A 23,640-nucleotide genomic window follows, 5' to 3' on the forward strand; every position below is an offset into this window, starting at 1 on the left:
TTCTAACCATCAAAAACAATGTATTCTAAACCCTATTGAACACATGTGGAGTGAGGGGAATGACTGAAACAATGATTAAGCCTAACATATAATTCTGAAAATGTAAGAGAGCTTGGAAGTGGGGGTACGCTCAAAAATATTAGTGTATAAATATCAAAATGATCTTTTAAAAATCTGAGAACATAAAGTGGCAGAAAATTAATTAGGCATTTAGCATGGTCAATTTTTTTTTTTACTTTATTTAAGTTTTTGAAATCTGCCTTAAAGACCAACTGCTATTTTCCAGTTTTAATTTACGTCTATGTTATACTATTCGGAGGTTTACCTAGAGGAAAATAAATACTATTTTCTACCTTTTGTTCATTCTTACTCTGATCAAAGTACGTTGTCAAGCAAGAAAGTAAACGTGTTCATTCTATTGTGAGATCACTTAATTACAATTAATGTTTTGAGGGGCATTACACCCAGGGCCAGATCAGATCTACAGATGGCTCTTGCATGGTGTGATTTGAGGGAGGCTCTAAAATTGTCTCCCACATTGACCTGCTAGGTACCAACGTTTCGACTCACCTAGTCAGAAATCACACAATTTCATTCACTTGACTTCTTTATCTCATACATGCATTACTACTATTAAAATGCACGTTTTGTAGGTTGCAAGGAAGGCCCTTGAATTCTTCCCTGCTCACATTAGCACAAATTTTCAAATTCATTTGCCATCTCACTAAGAGACCCAAAGTACTTTTTCTGACTTGGAAAGTAAAACATATAAGAAAAATGGGATGTAAGAAAAAAATCACAGATTGTTGGATCTGAGTAAGATTTTAGAGTTAATTCTGTTAACTGCCTTACAAATGATTAGTAGCAGATCCAGAAGGAGTTTGTGACCTACCCATTCATAATGGCAAAATTGGGATTGGAGGTCAAATATTTCTTATATTTGAATTGTTGAACACTATATATGGTTACATGATATATAACAAAGCCAAATTAACTTGCAAAGGTAATTCTGGGGGGCGACTGGGAAGAATAAGATGACTATGGCATTAATTCAGAAGTCAAGATAAATAGTGACAAAAGAGCTAAAGCGAAGGTTAAATACCACTCTGTGAGAAAGTCTGACGACAACTGCCTAATGTAGAAAAGGGCAAGTTCTTGCATAGTCAATATATGCTCCTAATGTGATGATGGTTTTAAGCTTACTATTTGGGTTTCACTTGAATTATGAATTTATTGCAGTAGGTTTCCAATTGTTTTAACATGTCATTATCAAGTATTTTATCATTACTAAACTTCCTATCATGAGCTCCCTATTCTAAAATACCTTATCCCGTTAGGAATATTTTATTGAAATAATAAATAACCAATTTCCCCAATCTTATCGAAAGATCAACATGAAATAATCATATTATTGATAATAATAAAGAGAAAAGAAAATATTTTAGTGATCTTTTCATAAATTAATGTATAATTCATAAACAATCCTTAAAATACTTTTTAATGATACCGTTTCCATTACCGCTTTCCAGAGACCCATGGATATAAGTACCCTGGGTCTGAAATTATTAAAATGGTGGGACTCATTCTAATTATTAGATTCAGGTTTCACGAAATTATGTTTATTCTTACAGTGTATTCTTTTTCCTAAGCTAATAAAAGAATAAAACCTCATTCATCATTTGACAGTAAGGTGGGTTGGAATGTAGGCTAAAGCTTATTATAAAACCTATTAATCCACAAGCCCTCTTTATAAAATTGTGTTTATTATGCTAAAGTATAGGAAGCAAATAAAGCTTTTGTAAAACATAAGTGCATTTCACTACTTATCTACTTAAATTTTCCTTTTAGTTATTTCAGTTACTTTTAGTTATTTTCTTACTAAAGCATCTGTGACAACTTATTTTTATCATTAGCTTTTCTAGCGTATACCCAGGTCACGTCGTGACATTGGAATGTTGTTTTTACACTGGAAAATTATCTTCCAAACTTTACAATGAAAGTTAATCCAAAAATCAGTTATAACTACATTATTTCACATGGGTTAAAATTAAAGAAAACATTTGAGGTAATAATAATTAGGAACTAGGACAGCATCCAAAATGGTATTTTCATAGAAAATCCAATACAAATCCTGATTAAAACCTAACCAAGCAAAACGTTGCAGATTACCTGGATTCCAATTAAAGGTGACAAATGAATACTTGACAGGTTTCAATTCCAATTCTATTTATGTCAGAATGATCCATTAATTTTGAAGATGAAATTACCAGAATTCAAGCAATACAATTGTACTTTATGACTAGATAGTAGTCTGAAAACTTGGTCCCAACAAAACTTATTCAAATGCCAACTGCTACATTTGGATCACCCAAAGTGAATCACATCTCCTTCTGTCATTACCTATAGATCAAGACTAACATGAATCACGGCTGGCAGATGACAAATGATTACATAAAACTGAATTTCAAGTGTCAGTTACATACAAAATCAGAAAAATCAGTTCTATTATGATGGTCTTTGCTGATGACAAGACTAAAAACATGGTTACAAAAAATAACTAAACACCTTATGTGGGAAATGTTTGTCAGTAAATTTTCTAGTTTCTTAACAAGCTCACCTGTTAAGTTTTCCATGACATGTATGTTTCCTAAAAAGTAACTGATAATGTGTTTGTCATATATAATTATGTTTCTTACTCATCATTTCTTTCTTATTTTAAAGGTTGAATCCCCTTGAACTCAAAAAACAGAAAAATAACATTAAAATGTGGTTATAATGTCAATGATGCAAAATCCTTTCTGTTAATATAGCTGACATCCCAAAATAAAGACTTCCTTATACATACGGTTGCTGAGAATGAGATAAATACTTTTTTAAACACAAATAAAATGATAATATCAAAAGGTAATCACAGATATAGGAATGTCCTTAAAATAAATCAATCCTTCCTTCCTTCTTAGGTGTGTGTATGTGTAATATTATTATAGTATCTTAGCTTAATTTTTACTTTTGTGCAAAGCATTTCAAACATATTTGCCTTAGAAATATATTCATCAGCAATGTAATTTATACCAAAATTTGGTAGTCATTTAAAATGATACTAAAAATAGTTAATTCTTAAAAAGCACATCAAACTCCCATCCACATAATCATACACCCCCATACACACAGATAAGCATGCCTTTATAGCCATAAGGCAAATGCCATATAACTCTGGATTGTTCATCAAGAGGGATATCCATCAACAGATCCTGATATCATATCTTCTCACCCAGATAACAATGTAGAAAACTAATTATTTAACATGATTTAGTTTAGCCATAATTTCACTTGGGCTCACTTGTCATCTATTACGCTCTAAGGTTGGATTTTAATATTCATAGGTAAACTTCCAGAAAAAAAATCAGATTTCCCTGAATTAATACGCTCTATTTGCATACCATCACTAAAGAAACCAGTGTATAACAAAAGTTAGAATGTCTTATTTCACTTGGGGGATGGGATGGTGAAAGGCAAATCCATTTCAAGTGTTCACCAGAGATATAATGTGTGTGATCCCCCTTCCTTCACTTACATATAACCAAATCTCTTTTTACATTTGAAATAATCATAAAATTAGTATGAACTTTCCTCTTCCATCATTTGACACAAAGCTATTCCTAAGACATTTACTTATAACCTGAAACCCAAAAAAATAAATCACCCGTTTGGGGGAAACATAAACAGATGTGAAAAGTTTATAAGAACTATCTGCAGTCTAACTTTATAACATAAAGAAAGTGTAGAGAAGGCCAATTGTGGTAATTATGAGAATCATCTCACAAAAGGGTAAGAATATGGAGTCCTAAAATTTGCTTTCTTCTCTTTCCCTTGCACAAAAATGAGAAGAAAAAAAAAACCTTATAATTAAATGACAAGGAGTTCTAATAGTATTTACAATCTATTTTTTGAGAATAAGATATCATCGTTCTTGTTTGACTCCATTTCAGCTATCACTCAAAAGGAGAGGTTCCAAAACGCTTTACTGAATACGTCAGAAAAGAAAGAATTGAGCAAAGTGTGTTTATTGTCATTTCCTTTCACTGAGGCAGGACAATTGCAGTTGAAGAAATAGTTGCATGACAAAAATGAATAGAAGAAAACAATAACACAAGACCTTTATCAGTTTCTATCGTTTAGGTATTATGAGTTAATTTAGTTTAGTTTTTTTTCTTTTTTCATAGAAGGTACTAGTCTGATTTATTTGTAAATGTGTTTACTTCTGACAGGTTGTTTGAAAATGATGGTGCAAGTTTGGTGAATTTTATCTATACAGTTATGTTCCTTTATTTGGTATTTCTGGACTTTAGCAAATATTTATTTTTTTTTAGGTACAATAGTTTTAGTGTCAGCTATTTTGTTTTGGATTTAGACTGAGCCTCATGAGTCCACTTATTACGGCTCACTAGCGTGATTATGTGTGTGGATGCTGTGTTTGCCCCTACCATTTTCCATATGCTCTGCCTCACCAACACTGCCATCCGGCGTGGTCCTTTCGTAGCTGTCCTCTGGGAGTGGAAGGGCACCCAGCCTTGGCCCTGATGAACTCTTACTGCTTGGTGTCTCTGACTCCTCCAGCCCGCTGTCATAGCAACTCTGCAGTGACCCCTGATGTGGGTCCTGAGGCTGACTCACAACAGAAAACGTCACTCTACGAAATGGCTGCAAAAGAAAAGATTCTGAATGTCACTAAAGTGTAAGATTGTAAACGATCTTATTACAAAACACATAAACGACATACATCAAGGACTACCGGCGACTCATTCAATACAAAATGGTTAGAGATGTTCAACTCTATTTGGTTAACTGTGTTATCTGAGGCAGTGCCTAGAATTTCATTTTCATTGTGGAAAAAAAAAACCTGAAAATTCCCTTTCTGCAACAGAGATAAGAAAACAGCAATTTCACTAAAATACACATTTAACTCTATGTTAGTACCATGTATTCAACCTTCTTCTATTCTGTAGTCTTCACTTCAAATTTGCTTTTCACAAATAGACTCTATCGCAAGTGTCACTGATTTGGGAAGGCAATACACATTGAAATAATCATTGTAGGCATTCATTTTTAAAAACTCTGTCTGTATGATACAATGGTTTTAAAATGAGTGTTCTGGCAGTTGACTCAAACTATTAAAGGGATAACTAATAAATAGGAATTTAAGGACACTGTTAGGAGATAGGAATACATTCCTGTTTTTCTTCTTATTAAAAATATTACCTATTGACCCTGAGATTGTAAGGGTAGCATTGAACTAATAGATAAAAGTTTCTTTAACCAGGGAACAGAAAATAAACCCCAAAGCTTAATTGTATGTGCTTACAACGACCGTTTATAGTTTGTTCAAAAGTAGTTACCGCACGCACAGCCTTTAAATTGTAATTTTAAAGTGTTGTAAATTTTTATCCAGTTGGATCCCACAAGTTACTATGACACCAAAGTTGGCTGCACTGAAGATTTACTATGTACAGAATTTACAGATTATTGTAACTACAAAACAAAACAAAAAAATTAGGCTCATTAAGGGAACAAACTAATGCCATGCATTGATAGTATTCTGCACATAACAGTTGAGGGAAAAAAGAAAAACAATATAAAAAGGTTCTGTGGTATCTCTCTGAGATTATTCTTGGCAATAGCTGTAGCCATTAAAAACTTGTGTGTGACTTGAAAACGGCATAAATGTATTTTTTAAACTTACAGCTCAGACTGGTGCTTTTTAATATAAGGTATAAAAATAATAATGTTGCCAGACAATAGTGAGAAAGGTCGAAAGCCTTTTTTTGCACTTTTATAACTTGAATACGAATGGTTCAAATCATGAGTCATGACTGGACCAATCTACACATGTAGGTTATTCAAGGGAAAGCTAAGAAGAGTTACAGTATTTCCCCCAAATTTATAAAGTGGTTTCACTAGAGACAAATGCATGCTTCCACAAATCTTCCCTTCACTTTATCTCAGAACACTGGCCAGGAATATTGTCCATTATTAGCTTTTCTAACCCAGTACCTTGCCCTTCATGTACTTATTTGGAGAGGACAGTCTTAATAAAATCCTATCTTTCATTCTAATTCAAAATCAAACGTTTAGAACTGCTGAATCCTATTAGGAAGGGAAAACATTTCTCTTCTTTATAATGTTTCACCAAATTGGAACTACAGTACTTTTTAAAACAATTATGAAATACTTCTAGTACAAATAGCATATATATATATATATATATATATATATATATATCATGACCCAAAATTTACTGGCAATAAACTCTAAAATCATTACTCTTCTTTCATTAATAATACTTCTATTTCTTCACAATAATACAATTGTGATGTTTTAACTTATATTTTAAGTAAATATAGAAGTCGATATGTATTTACCAGGCTTTCTTATGTGCACAAAGTTTTTTAATTTTTTTTTCTATTTATCACTCCCAGTTGACTGCAAATTATCTGAATTTCCTCAGTCTCACCTCAGAAATAAGGCCACTCACCGTTTCCTAAAACCACACTGTTCTGCACAAAGAAAAATTCAGTAAATACTATTGAACAATAAGCTTTAAATGGCAATGTTGAATTTAGAAAAGGACAGTAATGGTCATTCAGACATATCACTCCAAGACATAGCAATGGGTCACACACACACACACACACACACACACAGAAAGGACTGTCAAATGCTATTCTTGATTCTCAATCTTTAAAAAAAATTTTTGTGTTTATTTATTTTTGGCAGAGAGAGAGAGACAGAGCATGAGTGGAGGAGGGGCAGAGAGAGAGAGGGAGACACAGAATCTGAAACAGGCTCCAGGTTCTGAGCTGTCAGCACAGAGCCCGACGCTGGGCTGGTTTCACAGATGGTGAGATCATGACCTGAGCCGAAGTCAGACGCTCAACCGACTGAGCCACCCAGGTACCTCTCAAACCTTTTAGAAACAGTCTTCATTAACCCAAGAAGAAAGACCAAAATGAATACAGAAACACTAATACATACTAATAAATTGACAAAGGAAAGTATATAATAAATTATGAGAAATGTTATTCCATCTCTATATAAAAATAGAAAAAACGGTGATGTTTACATGATGGGAGTAAACTCAGAATCTGTAATTAAATGCTGGTTCCACCAAAGTAATAGTAGGACAGCACAGGGGTGATAGGTTATGTTTGTAACAAAAAATGTCAAAAATAAGATAATTATTTTTCTATCATGTACAGTATAACAGCTTCTATGAATCTGTGTATTTTCTGTGACTATTTTAATTTCCATGAATTATTTTAGGTTACATATTCAATTGAATGATGAAAAGAAAGCTGTTTTACATTTAAAATACTAAGATATATTTATATAATAAAAAATGTCTAGATTCATGAATGCTTTTTGTATGTGTAGAAAAACTAAAAAAAAAAAAAAAACAAATAACACCTAATGGATGAAACAAAAATAACTGACAATAAAAATCCAAAATAGAGAGTATCATACAATGAATCATGAAAAATCCCATCCATCATTTTTTAATGCTTATTTATTTTTGAGAGAGAGAGACAGAGCACGAGTGGAGGAGGGGCAGAGGCAGAGGGAGACACAGAATCCAAAGCTCCGAGCTGTCAGCACAGAGCCTGATGCAGGGCTCGAAATCACAGACCATGAGATTATGACCTGAGCCGAAGTTAGACGCTTAACCGACTGAGCCACCCAGGAGCGCCCCCCATCCGTCATTTTTAACCACATTTTAAAATATTCCATTACAATTCAGCAATACCAACAATATCAGTATTACATTACTATTTCAAGGTCTATTTTGATAGTTTTTTGAAAACTTCTTCTGGCAAAGTATTTAAGTTGGCTATGTGAACAAATTAGTGCAATATCCTAAATTCTGAAGGAAAACCCATTAATGCAAGGGTTAAGGTTTTGTTCCAATGGTAAATCAGACACACAGATTAGATGGATAGATGATAGATAAATAGTAGATAGATAGATAGATAGATAGATACAAGATAGAGATAGAGAGACAGATAAATGAACAGATAGACAAGTATTTACATACCATCATTCATCACCAGTTTGGGTCTATTGAGAAGATAGGTTTTACAGCAGAAGCTAAGATAAAGAAATCACATTTTTTATAGATTCTCGAAATGCCGACTCAATAAAAAATGGAAAGCACTGTGTTGACTGTGTGGCATGACACAGAGAATGAATTTGCATTATATATATGTACATATATATACATACATATACAAATATATGTGTATATGTGTATACATATATACATATGTGTATATATACATACACATATATATGTATATATATATATATATATATATATAACTATCACTTAGTTAATTATTGATACTCTGTAGTAGCGTGGTTTACATGGGGATTCTTGAACCTAGACGTGCCTTAGAATGGCCCAGAGAACTTGTCAAAAAGCACCAAGCCAGTACACGGCTTCAGCTTAAATCCAATGAATCAGTGTTCAGAGTGTGAATGGATATCAGTAGTTTATAAAGTCCCTCTGGGTAATGAAGAGGCACAGAGAGGAAGGAGAAACCCTGCAACTGAAAGCAGTCAAAAAGACAAACTGCCCAGGAAGCCAGGTGGTCCTTTAAGTATTCCTTGATAAAGTTTCTCTGGAGATTGAGTAGAACCATGGCTTCATCTTGGGGTGCAAAAGTATGGACATGAAGACATCTGGTGACCTGAAGTGTCTGAGCTTTGTATTATTCTGTCCAGAGTGGTAAATGATTTCTTGTCTTGCAAAGACAAGCTGGTCTTTCTAAAACAGGAAAAAGCACAAGAAGAGGAGAAAAAACTGTCAGCCTTCTAGCATTTTGAAATTGTCAAGATGTGTTCAAAAATTAAATAAGTAATGCAAGAAAAGGGTCTTCAAGAAAAGCATTCCAAAAATTTTGAGTGGAAAATGCACGACAATTACACACAAGAGGCAGTGGTATTCGAAGATTTTATGAAGGCAAATGAATGCTCTAATTGAATAAATGAGATTGAAGATGTGTTTAGACCATTTCATGCAAAGGAGTAGGAAGAAGAAATGTTGGCGGCAGAGAATTCTGCCAAGAAAAAGTGAACTATGAAAAAAACACCAATGGCAATGGGCAGCAAGGCGTTAGAATGTCTGGATGCTTGGATTTACTCATTATTTCACTATACGTACATTTGCTTTATATTCATTATCTCTCAGGGTTTCAAGGATGTCCCAACATTGCTTTTACAAATTAAAAAAAAAACTCAAAATCGTATAGGTGTGTATATAAAAACAGATCAAGTATAATATAATTAGGTTTCCAATGAAATGGAGATGCAAAAATATGCCATGAAACTTGCTTAGGATTTAGGGCAGGCATTGCAAAGGAAGGGTTTGTAGGTTGAGACTTCTAAGGAGAAATTGAGAAAGTGGGGATAGACTATTAATTTTCAAAATAGGACATAAGAGGAATACAGTTAAAAGAAAAAGGTTTGTGCAAAGAGTTTTGTTTATTTATGCACAGTTCTATCTTTCTTCAGTTTTTCTGAAAACATTTGCTTTAAGGTCAATGTTTGAAGGCACAGCTAAAAACCCGTAACATAAGGTACAATAGGAATGAATGAAATCAGAGAAATAAGTAAACTAAGAATTAAAAAAAAGAAATTAAAAATAAAATTACAAAGGCAAGGTAAACAGTAAAACATGTTGAGTAATAGGATGTATGGTATGCGTGCGTGTAATAGGATGTATGGTATGCGTGTGTGTATAAAAATGTTATATTGGAAATAACAGAAAAAGGAAAGGATTTTATTCCAAACACCTCTATAGTTTCACTATTGACCTCAATCAAGTTAGCTGACCCTTTGGTTCTTTTGCCTTAGGCTCAGGGTCTAAAATGGAGATGATACCTGCCCCTTACTAACTTAAATTCTCTGAGAAATAATCAGATGGTTTACAAAATAAAAACCTGAAGCTCCCTCAAAGAGGGAACTATAAGTGGTATCATAGCTGAGGCCAAAGCTATATAACTAGAGTGATATCTTTTATTACGTTTTAGGTTTTTGCTTTTTCCTTTTCTTGTCTGTTTGGTTTTTTTGTATTGTTTTGTTGTTGTTGTGGTTGTTTTAATATAGAACTTGTTCAGTAATCCACAAAGTTTCTAAATAGAATTTTAAAAATTCATATGAAATTTCAAATCTAATTCTCCTGTTAATGTGGTGCTTTTATTGTTCAAATGCAAGCTGCTCATAAAATAAATATGTGCATACAAGGGTGCCATTTTTTCAAAAGGTGTTTGAATCTAATCATCTATTGGGCATGAATGTCTCTGCGGTCACTTCTTTTGGAATGTCATTTATCAACTAATTGTTCCTCCAATTATGACACAGAGGAGAATTTCACTGGAAGACACATCCTACTACAGGGACTTTTCAGATATTTTAGAGGTCGTTGCAAATATATTCAAAGATATTAACTCCAGATAATATGCAATCCCTAAGGCATTAGATGTATCTTCCTCCTTATCCCAGGCCCCAGTTGATGGAAATGCATCAGAGTTGGTATTGATTTAAAGTCCTAAAGACTTAGAAGAAGCATTCTCCATTCTTTATATAATTTTATTCACTTCATTTTCTGAAAATCTAGAGGTCCAATGGGAAATGGGCAGAAATGTAATGGAGAGGTCTTCTACCTTCTATACGCAGGCTGTGGGGAGCCCAAGGTGGTTGCCTTTTTCTTCCCTCCCTTATTTTTTGGAAATGCTCATGAGTCCTTGGGTAAGAGGTGTGTGAATGCAGTAAACATTTCCCTATAAGATTAATCTCACAGACTGGAAAGGACAAACACAGAAAATAAGGATTTAAATTCGGTGCTGTGGGGTACACAATGTAACGTATTCAATAAATGCATTTGCTCTTTAATATTTTTGATACTCTTTTTTTTCTGGAAAATGTGAACAGATGTTAAAACTGATATATCAGTAAACTTGGGATTAGGAGAAATATAACCTGCTTGATGAGGAAGGGAGTTAGACTATATTTTTATCTTTATCTTTTTTCCTTTTTTTTTTTTTTTTTTTTGAGAGGAAGGGAATTTAAGAAGGGTAGGGGCAGAAAGAGAGAGAGAATCCCAAGCAGGATCCACACCCAGCACAGAACCCAATGCAGGGCTCGATCTCACAGCCATGAGAGCATGATCTGAGCCCCAATCAAGAGTCAGAAGTTCAACCATGAGCCACCCAGGAGCCCCTAGACTATATCTTGATTACAGAAATAAAGCTTGCATTCTAATGACATTATGGCAATGGGCATAAAGCATTCATGAAGGGAAAATGTGATGAACATTTGATTCATTATTTTTCTCTAAAATTGCATCTCTATGACTGATAATGCAAATTGCCAAACAGTAAACCTAAATCTAGGCAATATAACAGGTTTACAGGTCACACAAGATGTTACCAGAATTTCTACTTCAAATATGAGCTGGGACCAGATATCACCCTACTCTTCTTCAGAAGGTTCAAAGGAGGTCAAGTCAATACATTTCACATTCATAAGATGATTGAAGGAATTTTCTTAAAAAAAAGTTTTGCTTTGGGACACCTGGGTGGCTCAGTCAGTTAAGTGTCCGACTTCGGCTCAGGTGGTGGTCTCATAGCTCGTGAGTTCGAGCCCCTCGTCGGGCTCTGTTTTGACATCTCAGAGCCCGGAGCCCGCTTCAGATTCTGTGTCTCCCTCCCTCTGTGTCCCTCCTCTGCTCATGTTCTATCTCCTCTGTCTTTCTTAAAAATAAATAAACATTAAAAAAAAATTTTTTAAGTTTTGTTTTGTTTTGTTTTGTTTTTACTGTCTAGAAAGCTGATGTCAAGTTTTACTAAAGGTATGATAACTACCACAATTTCTATTTCATCTTGCAGATTCATTAACTTTTTTTAAATTTTAGAGACTCATAAAACCACTCCCTTTTTGAAAGCACTGGCATAATAACATGTAGCATTTATAACTTGAAACATTGAGAAAATTAACTTTGAAACGAATATGCTATTTTGTTTTCAGAATTCAATAATTGCCAAATATATGTGACATTAAGAGGGGCTACCCATTAAAAAAATCATGAAGTCCACTGACAGTTCCCAAGAAAAGCAATAGAGACAACATACATATTCACAAGTAGATGGATATTTATTATTCATTCTTCACTGTTAATTTTTTTTAAAGTGACTATCATAGAATCAAAGCACATTTTATGGCCCATAATCAGACATTCTCAAAGGTATTTGCCCTCTACCTGCATTAGCAAAATCTTCTGAGTTACAGCTTGCACAGTAAAAACTTGTTTTCTTTGATAGGACAGTGGCCAATTTAGAAAATGGTAAACAACTGAGGTGAACTTCAGAAATATCCTGCTGTGCACACTACTTGCAGTAAAGAGAAAACATAACCTCGGGGAAGAGTGCAGGAACTGTCCCCCTCGAAGTCTACTTCTTATAACCTAGTGACTCCATGTTTATGGGGATTTCGTTTGCAAGAGGATAAGACCCTAAGGATGCCGCGGAAAGAACTTCAGGGTAAATCTCTTTCCTTATTGAATACTGCTCTGCGTCTTACAGACAACTTTATTGAGGACTTTAAATCTGCACCTTCCTTTTTAGCTTCAATAGTTTTTCATAAATTGTCTCCTTATCTGGAACTCACATACAGCTGTCTTAGTCATATCAATTATTTCTGAATGGGCTGAAAAGGCTTTTTTATTTTTTCCAATTCACTTAGTTACGTCCATCAAACAGACTTCTAATGACTCTCTTTGTCAGTCATAAAGCATTGAAACAGGCATGGAGCAGAACATCGCAGCATTCATAAGGAACACTACATTTTATTTTTAAAGAGGATCTAGCTAAGTCTGAGAGATCTTTCTTGCAACGGCACAGGTACTTGATTAATCTGCAAACATTTTCAACTGACGTCAATGGTTACCGCACAAACATATCTAGGATTCCATAGTGCCTTAAATGGAATACGTCTGGCAGGACCTTCAAACGAACTTTAACCAGGTCTTTTAAACTTTTTAGGGGCATCTTCTCTGGCTCACATCTCAGTATTTTTCCATACTTCAAACAGTTTTTTCTTTCTTTCAAGTCAATAGCAGATGAAAGGATATTAAAAAGTAACATGTTGAAACATTTGGACTAGTTAATTAAAATGCTCATTGGGGAAGAAATAACTGTATTTATTTCTTTTGACTTGCATGTAATTACATATTTGACATTATTGTTTATGGTTGTCCTACACAGGTTGAGGATGCAGATGATACTTTATAATTCTTAGTCCAGTAGATAATAAACTACCTAATATTGCAAAGGAACAGTGATACCAATATTAAAATAGTGGCCACTACGTACTGTAAAGGTACTATTTATTTCACTCCTGCTATCACTTCTCCTCGTTTCATCCCTACCTGGATCATATTATATTCTGATTTTGCAAATGAGAAAAAAAAAGTTAGTGAATTTCAGTATTTACTCAAGAACTACTCTAGTCTAAAAATACAAATGGATCTCCTATTTCCCACCCCCTCATGAAAAATGGCAGGAAACAGAATAGCCAAAGCCTAAAATTCTTAGCAAATGAATGCAAACTTTTTTTTCTAAAACTTTTAAAATAGGTATTATGCTCTCAAACACAAATTGTGGGTCCTCTACACTGTGGACACGATTGTTTGATCTATCTTTTGCTCTATTTACTGTCTATAGACACCTGGTCCAGGATTAGCAAACTTTTTCTGTTAAGAGACAGAAAGTAAATATTTTAGGCTTTGCAGGTCACAGGTCTCTGCCCCCACCACTCAATGCTGCTGTTGTGCAAAAAGAGCCACCGAACATACATAAATGAATGCGTATGGCCATGTTCCAATGATACTTTATTTATGGAAATAGAAATTTGAATTTCATATAATTTCCACATTCTGTGAAGTGTTATTTTTAAATTTTTTTCAACCATATAAAAATGTAAAAAATTAAATGTAAAAAGTACAACTTTTCTGTTGTATTGACATTTTTAAACATTATCGTGAACTTTTCAAGTAGTGTGTAAAATCCTCATAAGCAATGTTAATCCATTATACCTCTGTTTCAATGATCGTGCCTTGAAAATAGTTTATATTCAATTGTCATTTATTGACATGTTTCAATATTTCTTGTCCTTTTTGGAAATAACTCTTTTTTAAAAATTTTTTAATGTTTATTTATTTTTGAGAGAGACAGAGAGACAGAGAGCAGGGGAGAGGCAGAGACAGAGAGGGAGACACAGAATCTGAAGCAGGCTCCAGGCTCTGAGCTGTCAGTACAGAGCCCGACGCAGGGCTTGAACCCACAGACCATGAGATCATGACTTGAGCCAAAGTCAGACGTTTAACCGACTAAGCCACCCAGGCGCCCCTGGAAATAACTCGTACCTGGGGAATCAGAAGAACTGGATTTAAGTACTGGCTCTGGTATTAAGTGTGAAATATGGGGAAAAGACTAATCTTTCAACTTTAGTATGTTTGACTTTAAAATGAAGAAGTTATAGCAGAAGATATTTAATATCTTTTCCGGTTTCTTAATTCTCTGGAACTGTAGAAGCTGGGTGTGTTGGATTAGGGAATCAATGGCTAAAATCAGCAATTGTAAAGTAGACTTTGCTCACCCATTAAGAAATTCCTTAGAACACTGCCTGCAAATACTAATGCATCTTGGAACGCATTTACTCACCAAATCAAGATCATGAACAAAAAATATGCATAATAATCCAACATCTTAGTCAATTACCTTACTGAAAAGTTACAAAAATGGGAAGGTTCCTTCAGGCTTACCACTTTTCATGAAAAGGTAAAGACATTCATCTGAAATGTCAGCTCCTTGGAATATGTTTGTCTAAAATCTTACCTATCCTCTGAAACCACCTCTTTTGTGATTCCCTTTTCACTGAACCACATGAAAATGCTGAGTTCCTACTGTGCGCTGAAAACTGTGACATCTCACTCATTTCTCAAAGGTGTGAGTCAAATAGTAGAGGTTGGCAAGGTTGGTATGGAACAGAATGGTGAAAGCATCCTGGGCCACACTTGGGTTGTACCTCCTACTTCCTACTTTATTTGAAACTCGGCACAGTCCCTTGTAAGTTTCTATGTTTACACTCACAGAGAAGCAGGAAGGCAGGAGGGGGGGAAGTCCTACTTAGAAAAAGAGAATATTGACAAGCAACTAATGAGAAAAATACTGTCTTCACAAAGACATTCAACGCAACAAAGACTTACTAAGCACTTGCTTTGTGCCCACCACTGTGCTGAAAAATCTACATACTGCAAATCCAGCCATTAGGCTCAGTTGGGCACGTGTAGATTAATCACGCAAAAGCACTCAGAATGCAAGCAGAGGTTTCTTTTCCTTTTTCGTTTTCCTTTCTTTTGCTATTGTGATAAGCATCAAAAGCTCAGTTCACATGCCGCTCGGTTGCTTTGCATGACTACTCTACACACCCATGGGGTTCCAGAAGCAGCTGAATGAAGTCGATAAACCTATGTCTTATGCTACGCAGTTGGAGTTAGTCTGTAGCAGTTCAAGGGAGCAATGCTGAAGAACCAAGTGGAACCGCAGGAAAACTGCTCAGGTTTCCAGCTACTAAAACATAAACGAACAAATAGGCAACAATAACAAAGATGAAAAACAGCCTTTCAGAAGCTACCTCCTAAAATACATCGAAGCTTAGGCACACAGATAGAAGCCTGCCTCACGAGCGCCCGACTCAGTTCTCCCATACTGAAGTGAATGAAAATGAAATGTTCATTTTAAGATGCACTCAAACAGATGCTCCGGAATTTTCGTCTCCTTTTTCCTTTTCCATCTTAGACACTTCATCCAAACTGCACCTGGTCAATCTGTTTAGGAGACTATATACATTTAAAAACATTTACTTTTCCCATCCTATGGAATGAAGTTTTGTGCCCTTAAATAGCATCCCTTGGTCGGGATGGATTACAGTGTCTAACAGGAATCAAGAGAGACACACGGAGTAAGGCTCTGAAGTGTTACTTAAACGTTTAATTATTAAACTCAGTTGAAACCTCATTCTTGAGCCAGAACAGCCTCTACACAGGTGAACCTTCTGCTACCCTGGTGAACTCATTTTCTCTGCCATTCCTGCCAGCTTACTTCTTTTATCTCACTTACCTGCACTTCGTTCAAAAGACAGGCTACCAGTGTCCATAACACGTCCAAGGAAAAAATGTATTCAAAGCCCATATGCTAATTTTCATCTCTCAGTGCAAGTCAAATGATTGCAAAAGAATCAGTGGATATGGGTGTTGGTAGACAGAAAAATGGACCCTGATGATGTCCACATTCTCGAATCCCTGGAAACTGTGAAGAGGCAACCTGACGTGCAGAGGGGGATTTATTTTTAGATAGAATTAAGGTTGCTAATCAACTGACCTTAAGACAGGGAGACTATATTGGACTACCTGGGTGGGTCTGATGTTATCTCAAGGATTTTTTAAAAATAGGAAAGGCAGAAAAAGAGATCAGAATGATGCAATGTGAGAACTGTCCTCACCCTTGATAGCTTGGAACAGAGAAGAAAGGGGCACAGGCCAGGTCATACAGGTGGCCTCTAGAAGCTATTAAAGGCTGAGAAGGGAACAGATTTTCTTCTAGGGCCTCCAGAATAAACACTACCCACCAACACCCTTATTTTTGGCCCAGAGGGACCTATTTTCGATTTCTGACCTCAAAAACTATATGACAAATTACCATAGTTTTAAGCCACTAAATTTTAGGTAATTTGTCATAGCCCACAATAGGAAACTTAGAGGGTGAACCATGAACCTGAGGTGTAGTGGGGAGGAAATAGAAGTGAAGCATTTGGGCTTTGGTTTCACATTTATGAAAGAGGTTAGAATCATCAGTCAAATGCACATTAGTGTTGCGTTCCTAGATCACCCCACCTATAGGATATTGAGAATTAGCATGCCATTCTATTTTTTTTTTTTTGAATGTTTATTTACTTTTGAAGGAGAGACAGAGGGCGTGAGCAGGGGAGGAGCAGAGAGAAAGGGAGACACAGAATCCAAAGTGGGCTCTCGGCTCTGAGCTGCCAGCACAGAGCCCAAAGCAGGGCTCAAACTCACAAACTGCGACATCATGACCAGAGCCAAAGTCGGAGGCTTAACCGACGGAGCCACCCAGGAGCTCTTCCATTCTATTTTTTTTTTAAAGTTTATTTATTTAGAAACAGCGAGAAAGAGGCGGGGGTAGGATACAGGTGGGAGAGGGGGAGAGAGAGAGAAAAGGAGAGAAAGAGAATCCCAAGCAGGCTCTGCATTGTCTGTGCAGAACCCAGTGCAGGGCTCAAACTCACGAACTGGGAGATCATGACCTGAGCCGAAATCAGACATTTAACCAACTGAGCCACCCAAATGCACCAGCATGTCATTCCAATAATTATACTTATTTTATAAAACACTCAAATACACTGTGCTACATATTTTATGCTGAAAGTGTTCAGCAAGCGTAAAAATGTTAAAATCATCTTTATAACCCTATTTTCACATTTATTATTCTTTTAATACAGTGAAAACACCAATACACAGGAAAAAAATTTAAAACAAAAAGGAAGCAGGCTACGTCTCTGTCCACTTATACAATTGAGGAAAAAACACTTCAAATTTATATTTTGGTCCTCTCTTATTGGATAGCTAATTGGATATCATATTTGGGGAAGCCCACAGACTTTTAAAGCAGAATACCACAATTTCTTTTCCTGATTTCAACTCCAAGTTGAACAATTTTGGGCCACTGACTTAATTCTTCTGAGCCACCATTCGTGTTTTATAAATTTAAATGATAATCTCTCCATTTTAAAGATGCAAGCAAGATCCAAGTCCATCTCAGATATGTAATAGATAAAATCTATAAAATAGTTTTTACATTGTAGAGTGTTCTATGAATGACAATTGTGACTTGAGTCCAAAATTGTGTCCATAGGCCAAAGATTTAGGGAGCTGATAAAAGTACAAAAGAAATCCATGAACTTGGAAGAAATAACTGTCTCCCACCACGCTAGCATGAAAACAAACAAACAAACAAACAAACCTGATAATGAATGTCTTGATTTTCAAGAATAGTCTAATCTACACTGGGAGAGTTAATAAACCCTAATTGGTACCAAACTGTAGTTACCACATTTGTAGACATTGCCTTTTGTCTGCTACCTTCTTTCTTGTTTCCTCTTTGGTTTATATAGGTGCACTAAAGAAACTTTTTAGGAAGATGAATTATTTGTGTAATAACTTGAGCTTTTCAAAGGAAAAAAAGAGAAATACATTCACCAATAAATAATAAGCAAGCTTGTTGGCATTTCATGATTCCTTAGGGAAATGAGAAGCCTCGCAACTTGACCCTAACGTAAACCTCAAAAGTAATTCATATATAGTATGACAGGTAGTCGGAAACACTGACGAGAGTTTAATTTTCAGTCATAATTTTAAAATGCAACCTAGATGTCCAATATTTGTCATATATAATTTCAATATTAAATGCCATAAGAACAACTTACTTCATTTACCACTTCCTTGAGAGAAATGATTAAATTCTTAAACTTACAGATAAGGGGCATTTTTAAGCAAGACAGAAAAACAAGCCAGGTCCATGAGAAATAATGTCATAAGACGATCATATTTTATTACTACTACTAATTTGGCTTTCTCAGTATTTTTACATTTCACCTTTAGAAGACACTTAGTGAGTATAAAAATATTTTTATTGCTTTTTTTTTAACTTTATGGCTTCCTCAGGGCTCTGACTTTTTTCTTCCCCCACAAGTTCATATACATTGCCATTTGTACACATTATTTCAGTGATTTCTTAATTTTCACTTTAGAAGTGCCAAAACGATAACACTTTGGGCACTCATAGTTTGTAAAATTCATTATAGCATATTAAACCGTTCAACGCAGCGATGCTCCTGCCCCTTGGATCTCATTATATGCATCCGATGTGTTAAGAAATAACATTAATAATAAGCTATGTAATTAACTCCTATTCTGGAGGGAAGCAACATAGTTTTGACATCTCTCTCTTTCTCTCTCTCTCTCTCACTCTCAGTCTCTTTTTAGTGTTTAACTTCTGGGTTTTTTTTTTTTAATGACCGCTATTTATCTGCAAAGATTATGAATTACCTAGGGATGGCATATGTCATCATTGGCCAGTCTGACAGAGAACCCTGAAGTAAAACACAGCTAAGCAAGAGACTAACACACTCCAACAACTGATCAATAGAAAGAGAAACACTTTAGGGGGTAATCAGTAATTGGTAGCAGACATCACCTGGAACATATTGAAAGAAGACAAAGCCTCCTTAATGATAAAGTTGACAAAGAGTCTGCACTTAAAATGCATAGTGATATTCCCTAACACTCATTGATTGCTTACTATGTGTCCATTGAAGCTTATTTAATTGTCACAATAGCACTACGGAGTAAATGAGGAAACCGATGCCCATGGAGGTAAGTGGCCCACAGTCACACAGTTGCTAAGTGATCCACAGTCTGGTTCTTACTCACCAAGCAGTAGCTTGGCTTTCATTGAACCCTGAGAAATTGATAAGCAGAGAATTAGACTTCTGCATATATTGATAAGAGCACTGGTATAACTAAACCATAATCTAACACAGATGAGGTAAAAGAAAAGTAAACCTGGGGTGCCTGGGTGGCTCAGTCGGTTAGACTTCCGACTTCGGCTCAGGTCATGATCTCACGGTTTATTAGTTCAAGCCCCGCGTCGGGCTCTGCGCTGACAACTCAGAGCCTAGAGGCTGCTTCAGATTCTGTGTCTCCATCTCTCTCTGCCCTTCCTCCACTCATATTCTGTCTCTATCTCTTTCAAAAATAAATACACATTAAGAAAAAAAAATAAAAAAAGAAAGAAAAGTAAAGCTGGATTACAAAAAACAAAAACAAAAAACAAACAAACAAACAAACAAAACAAGTCCTTAGCAGAATAAAGTCAATTATTTTAGCCGCTTCTGATAAGTGTATTTCACGGTTCCTTAGGCTTAATAATTAGACATTCAGATTTGAACTCCATTGGAAATCATCTGTAGTTTATGCTTATGTTTAAGCCACTTGTAAAGAAAAAGATATGTACTTTCACCATATGAGGTTAAGTAATTTTTAATTTTTTTTTAGAGAGACAGAGATAGCATGAGGGAGAGGCAGAGAGGCAAGGGAGAGAGAGCGCATCCTAAGCAGGCTCCATGCTGCCAGGGCAGAACCCAACATGGGGCTTGAACTCAGGAAACCGGGAGATGGTGACTTGAGCCGAAACCAAGAGTAGGCCACTTAACCGAATGAGCCACTCAGGCACCTCCCTTAAGTAATTTTTCAAAAGTCCAATAAACCTTCCTGCCTTGTCCTACACAAGTCAGCTATTCTCTATTCTTGCTGCATATTTGAATTACCTGGGAAACTTAAAGAATAGTTATGCTTGGACTACATCCCACATTACTTTGTAATAGGGCTCAGTATCTATGTCAGCAAGGTTGACGATTCACTTTGATCTTAAAATAAAATGGGAAATCAACCTAATTTCAATCTACCAAGATTCTTGGCTACCAAGAATCTCAGCACTCGATTACCATATATTTGTAGGCCCAAGTAGGGTAGGTGTATTTTCTTATTCTCTCTATGTGGTTTTTGAGGTGCTATTTCTATTTTAATAGTCTCATTATGTGTTTTGTCATAAAATATCTCAAATCCTTTTGGAAGCAGATAACCTACATTTTGAAAATGATTATAGAAAAACTTAAAATGAGTGCTTCTTATCATTCACTTTATCTACTTTGGGAAAAATTGGCTTGGGTGTTATTTTTGTAAAGCCATAATATATTCTAGAGAAAGTAATTTGTAATTAAAATCAGCCATACTTGGGGTTTTATTCAGAAACAAGATGACTAATGGAGTTTTATTTATTAGAGTATGGGAATGACCAATGTGTCATTAGAGATACAAGAAAATTCATCTTTAAGAAGTTCTCTAATATGTACCATAAGATATGTAAGACCTATTTTGCTCCTCAATTAGCAATTAGTCTTGTATGGCTGATGATAGCTCTATTTTTCATGTTTCAAATGCATATTGCTATCTCCGACTTTATTTCCATATGATTATATTTTAGTTCTTCCTTTAGGACTAGGAAATCCCCATACATAATGCCATCACATTATGAAGCATTCCTAAAACCATGGCTTTACCACCTTTTCCTTCTTTGAACATTTCTTGTGCCATTTTGTTCACATTCTTTTTCTCCCATATAATCTCAAATCATTCTGCTGATATACTGCATCGCCCATCTAGAACAAATCACCCTTCCTCTGTTCTGTGATTTCCATGCACTGATTTGTGAATACCTATGTCAATGGTAACCAGACTATTTATGTGTTGCCTTATAAATGGTATGTTGCTCCCTTCAGATAACACAGTGTCTTAACCTAATTAAAATCCTTTGTGCCTTAAGAAGATCTTTTGTAAGCGGTGTAAATTTCAAGAATGGTGTATCTGAGAATTGAGAGAATTTGAGGAAGGAGATTGAATTCCTCAAATCATATTTATTTCACCTATTCTCTTAGTGGGAAAATAACCCTGGACTGGTAGTTGATACCTAAACATTCTCATTCCAATAGCAATTCAGAAACGTTTCTTGGATCTCTTTGTTCACACTGGCTTTACTATTCACCAGTTCTATGATACAAGGCAAGATTCTTAATTCCTCTAAGTCTAAACTACTAATCTCTAGTGTGGGAGAAAACTGGGAACACTTACATCCTAGGACATAGCCAAGAGACTTACGTTAGATAATCCAGTAAGTCCTAATATTTGTGTGTATGTGTGACCTAACTCAATCCCATGCCTGGCACCATATTTAACAGATGAATAAACTGAGCCCCTGAGAGGGTAAGTGCTAGCCATAAATTTACAACTACCTTCAGATTCCACTGGTTTTTAAATTCCCTCGCAGGTCTCAATAAAAACCCAAACAAAACAAAACCAAAACCAAAAACCTTCTCAAATGCAATTTATGGTTCACTTCATGTAGAGTTTCTCCCATGAGGCTACTTTTATGGTTAGAAAATAGAAACATGTTAAGCCAATTTGACCGAACTCTACTTTTAATGTATATTTATCTCACCACAAATTGGGACACTTAACTTCTCAATTTTCTTATTAAGGTTGAACTACAAATGTACCTTTGGGGGGAAAGAGAGAACATTTCCAATGTACTCTGGAGTTGGATCAGTAAAGGCGACCATTACAGGACTGAGAGCTGATTGTACCAAGCTGCAAAGATATTTCCCATTACGGCCTAACCAGCACATATAGTGACCTAATTGGCTAAACTTTGAAGTGATGTCTCAAATAAAAACACTTCAGGGCGGATATAGAAAATACTAGAAGTTACTGAATGACTGTTTTGATTTAGTAGGCTGTAACACAAAGTATTGGTAACTAAATGAAGCAACAAATGAGAAAAATGATTTTTCAATCACACGTTTTCCAGCCCTTTAAATATTTGCAGTATCCATTAAAAAGGAGTTTGAAAGGCAAGTTAGTAGTGCAAACAAAAGGACTGTTGGAGAGCAGAAGTGGGAAGTGTTTGCGCGAACTGTTCAAAAGCATGCCGCTGTCCATGTGTGTTCGAAGAGAAGTGCGAGCTGCAAATAATTCACTTTTTTGTTTTAAAAAGTAGAATATGAACTCAGTATTGTGACACCTACTTAACTATGACTATAAGATATAGTAACTATTTTGAAGAACTAAAACTTTATTTAAAAGTTCTCTATTTTTCACATTTTCATTAAAATTATCCACACAATTAGTCTGAATTAGTGTGCTTTTACTATACGTAATTTGTTAAATTACTGTCTAAATCATTCATCTGTAAGACTAAAAAGGAAAAAAAAATCATTCCTTGCTCCATCGATAAGGTTTGCATGACATTCAAAGTACAAGATAGTTCATAACACTTATAAAAATAGATTTTGGGGGTGTCTGGGTGGCTCAGTCGGTGTAGCATCTGATTTAGGCTTGGGTCATGATCCGATCATAGTCCGTGAGTTCCAATCCCTCGTAGGGCTCTGTGCTGACAGCTCAGAACCTGAAGCCTGCTTCAGATTCTGTGTCCCTCTCTCTCTCTGCCCTTCCCTTACTCATGCTCTGTCTCAGTCTTTCTCTCTCAGGAATAAACATTTAATTTTTTTTAAAAAAAATAGAATGTTGTTATTTTTATCATTATGGTGGTTAGAGCCCAAGAGGAAAAAAAAAAAAAAAGAACAATTACAGAAACAAACACATTGAGAGTCAGTTCAGCATTGGAATAGCTGTCCATATCAACAAAAGCAATTAAGTTGCGTTGGAAAAAATAAAAATTTCAACAAATAACATAGTATATTTTGTTTAGTTTCCAATTTCACAGTAGGAACTCAGTTCTTGTTTAAACCCATATAACTAAATTGTAAATTAAATGCTCTCTAGACATATCAAATTTACATTCCAAAATGCAAATATAACTGGATATAGCCAGAAGT

The 23,640-nt window shown here is 35.3% G+C and overlaps 1 protein-coding gene across 6 annotated transcripts in view; it reads right to left on the minus strand.

Annotated features, from left to right (window-relative positions):
• Positions 1 to 23,640, minus strand: part of PCDH7 (protocadherin 7) — a 421,068-nt gene that overhangs the window by 227,561 nt on the left and 169,867 nt on the right. For 2 of the 6 annotated variants that reach the window (XM_047856160.1, XM_047856163.1), the window contains exon 2: positions 4,509 to 4,701. The exons of 1 other annotated variant lie outside the window; for it this stretch is intronic. In XM_047856160.1, the coding sequence (XP_047712116.1) occupies positions 4,509 to 4,701 (193 nt within the window). Of the gene's footprint in view, positions 1 to 4,484; positions 4,702 to 23,640 lie in introns of all 6 variants that reach the window. 3 more of the 6 variants (XM_047856159.1, XM_047856162.1, XM_047856161.1) reach the window with 2 other exon arrangements.

Source organism: Prionailurus viverrinus, chromosome B1 (genome assembly GCF_022837055.1).
Source record: "Prionailurus viverrinus isolate Anna chromosome B1, UM_Priviv_1.0, whole genome shotgun sequence".
NCBI lineage: Eukaryota > Metazoa > Chordata > Mammalia > Carnivora > Felidae > Prionailurus > Prionailurus viverrinus.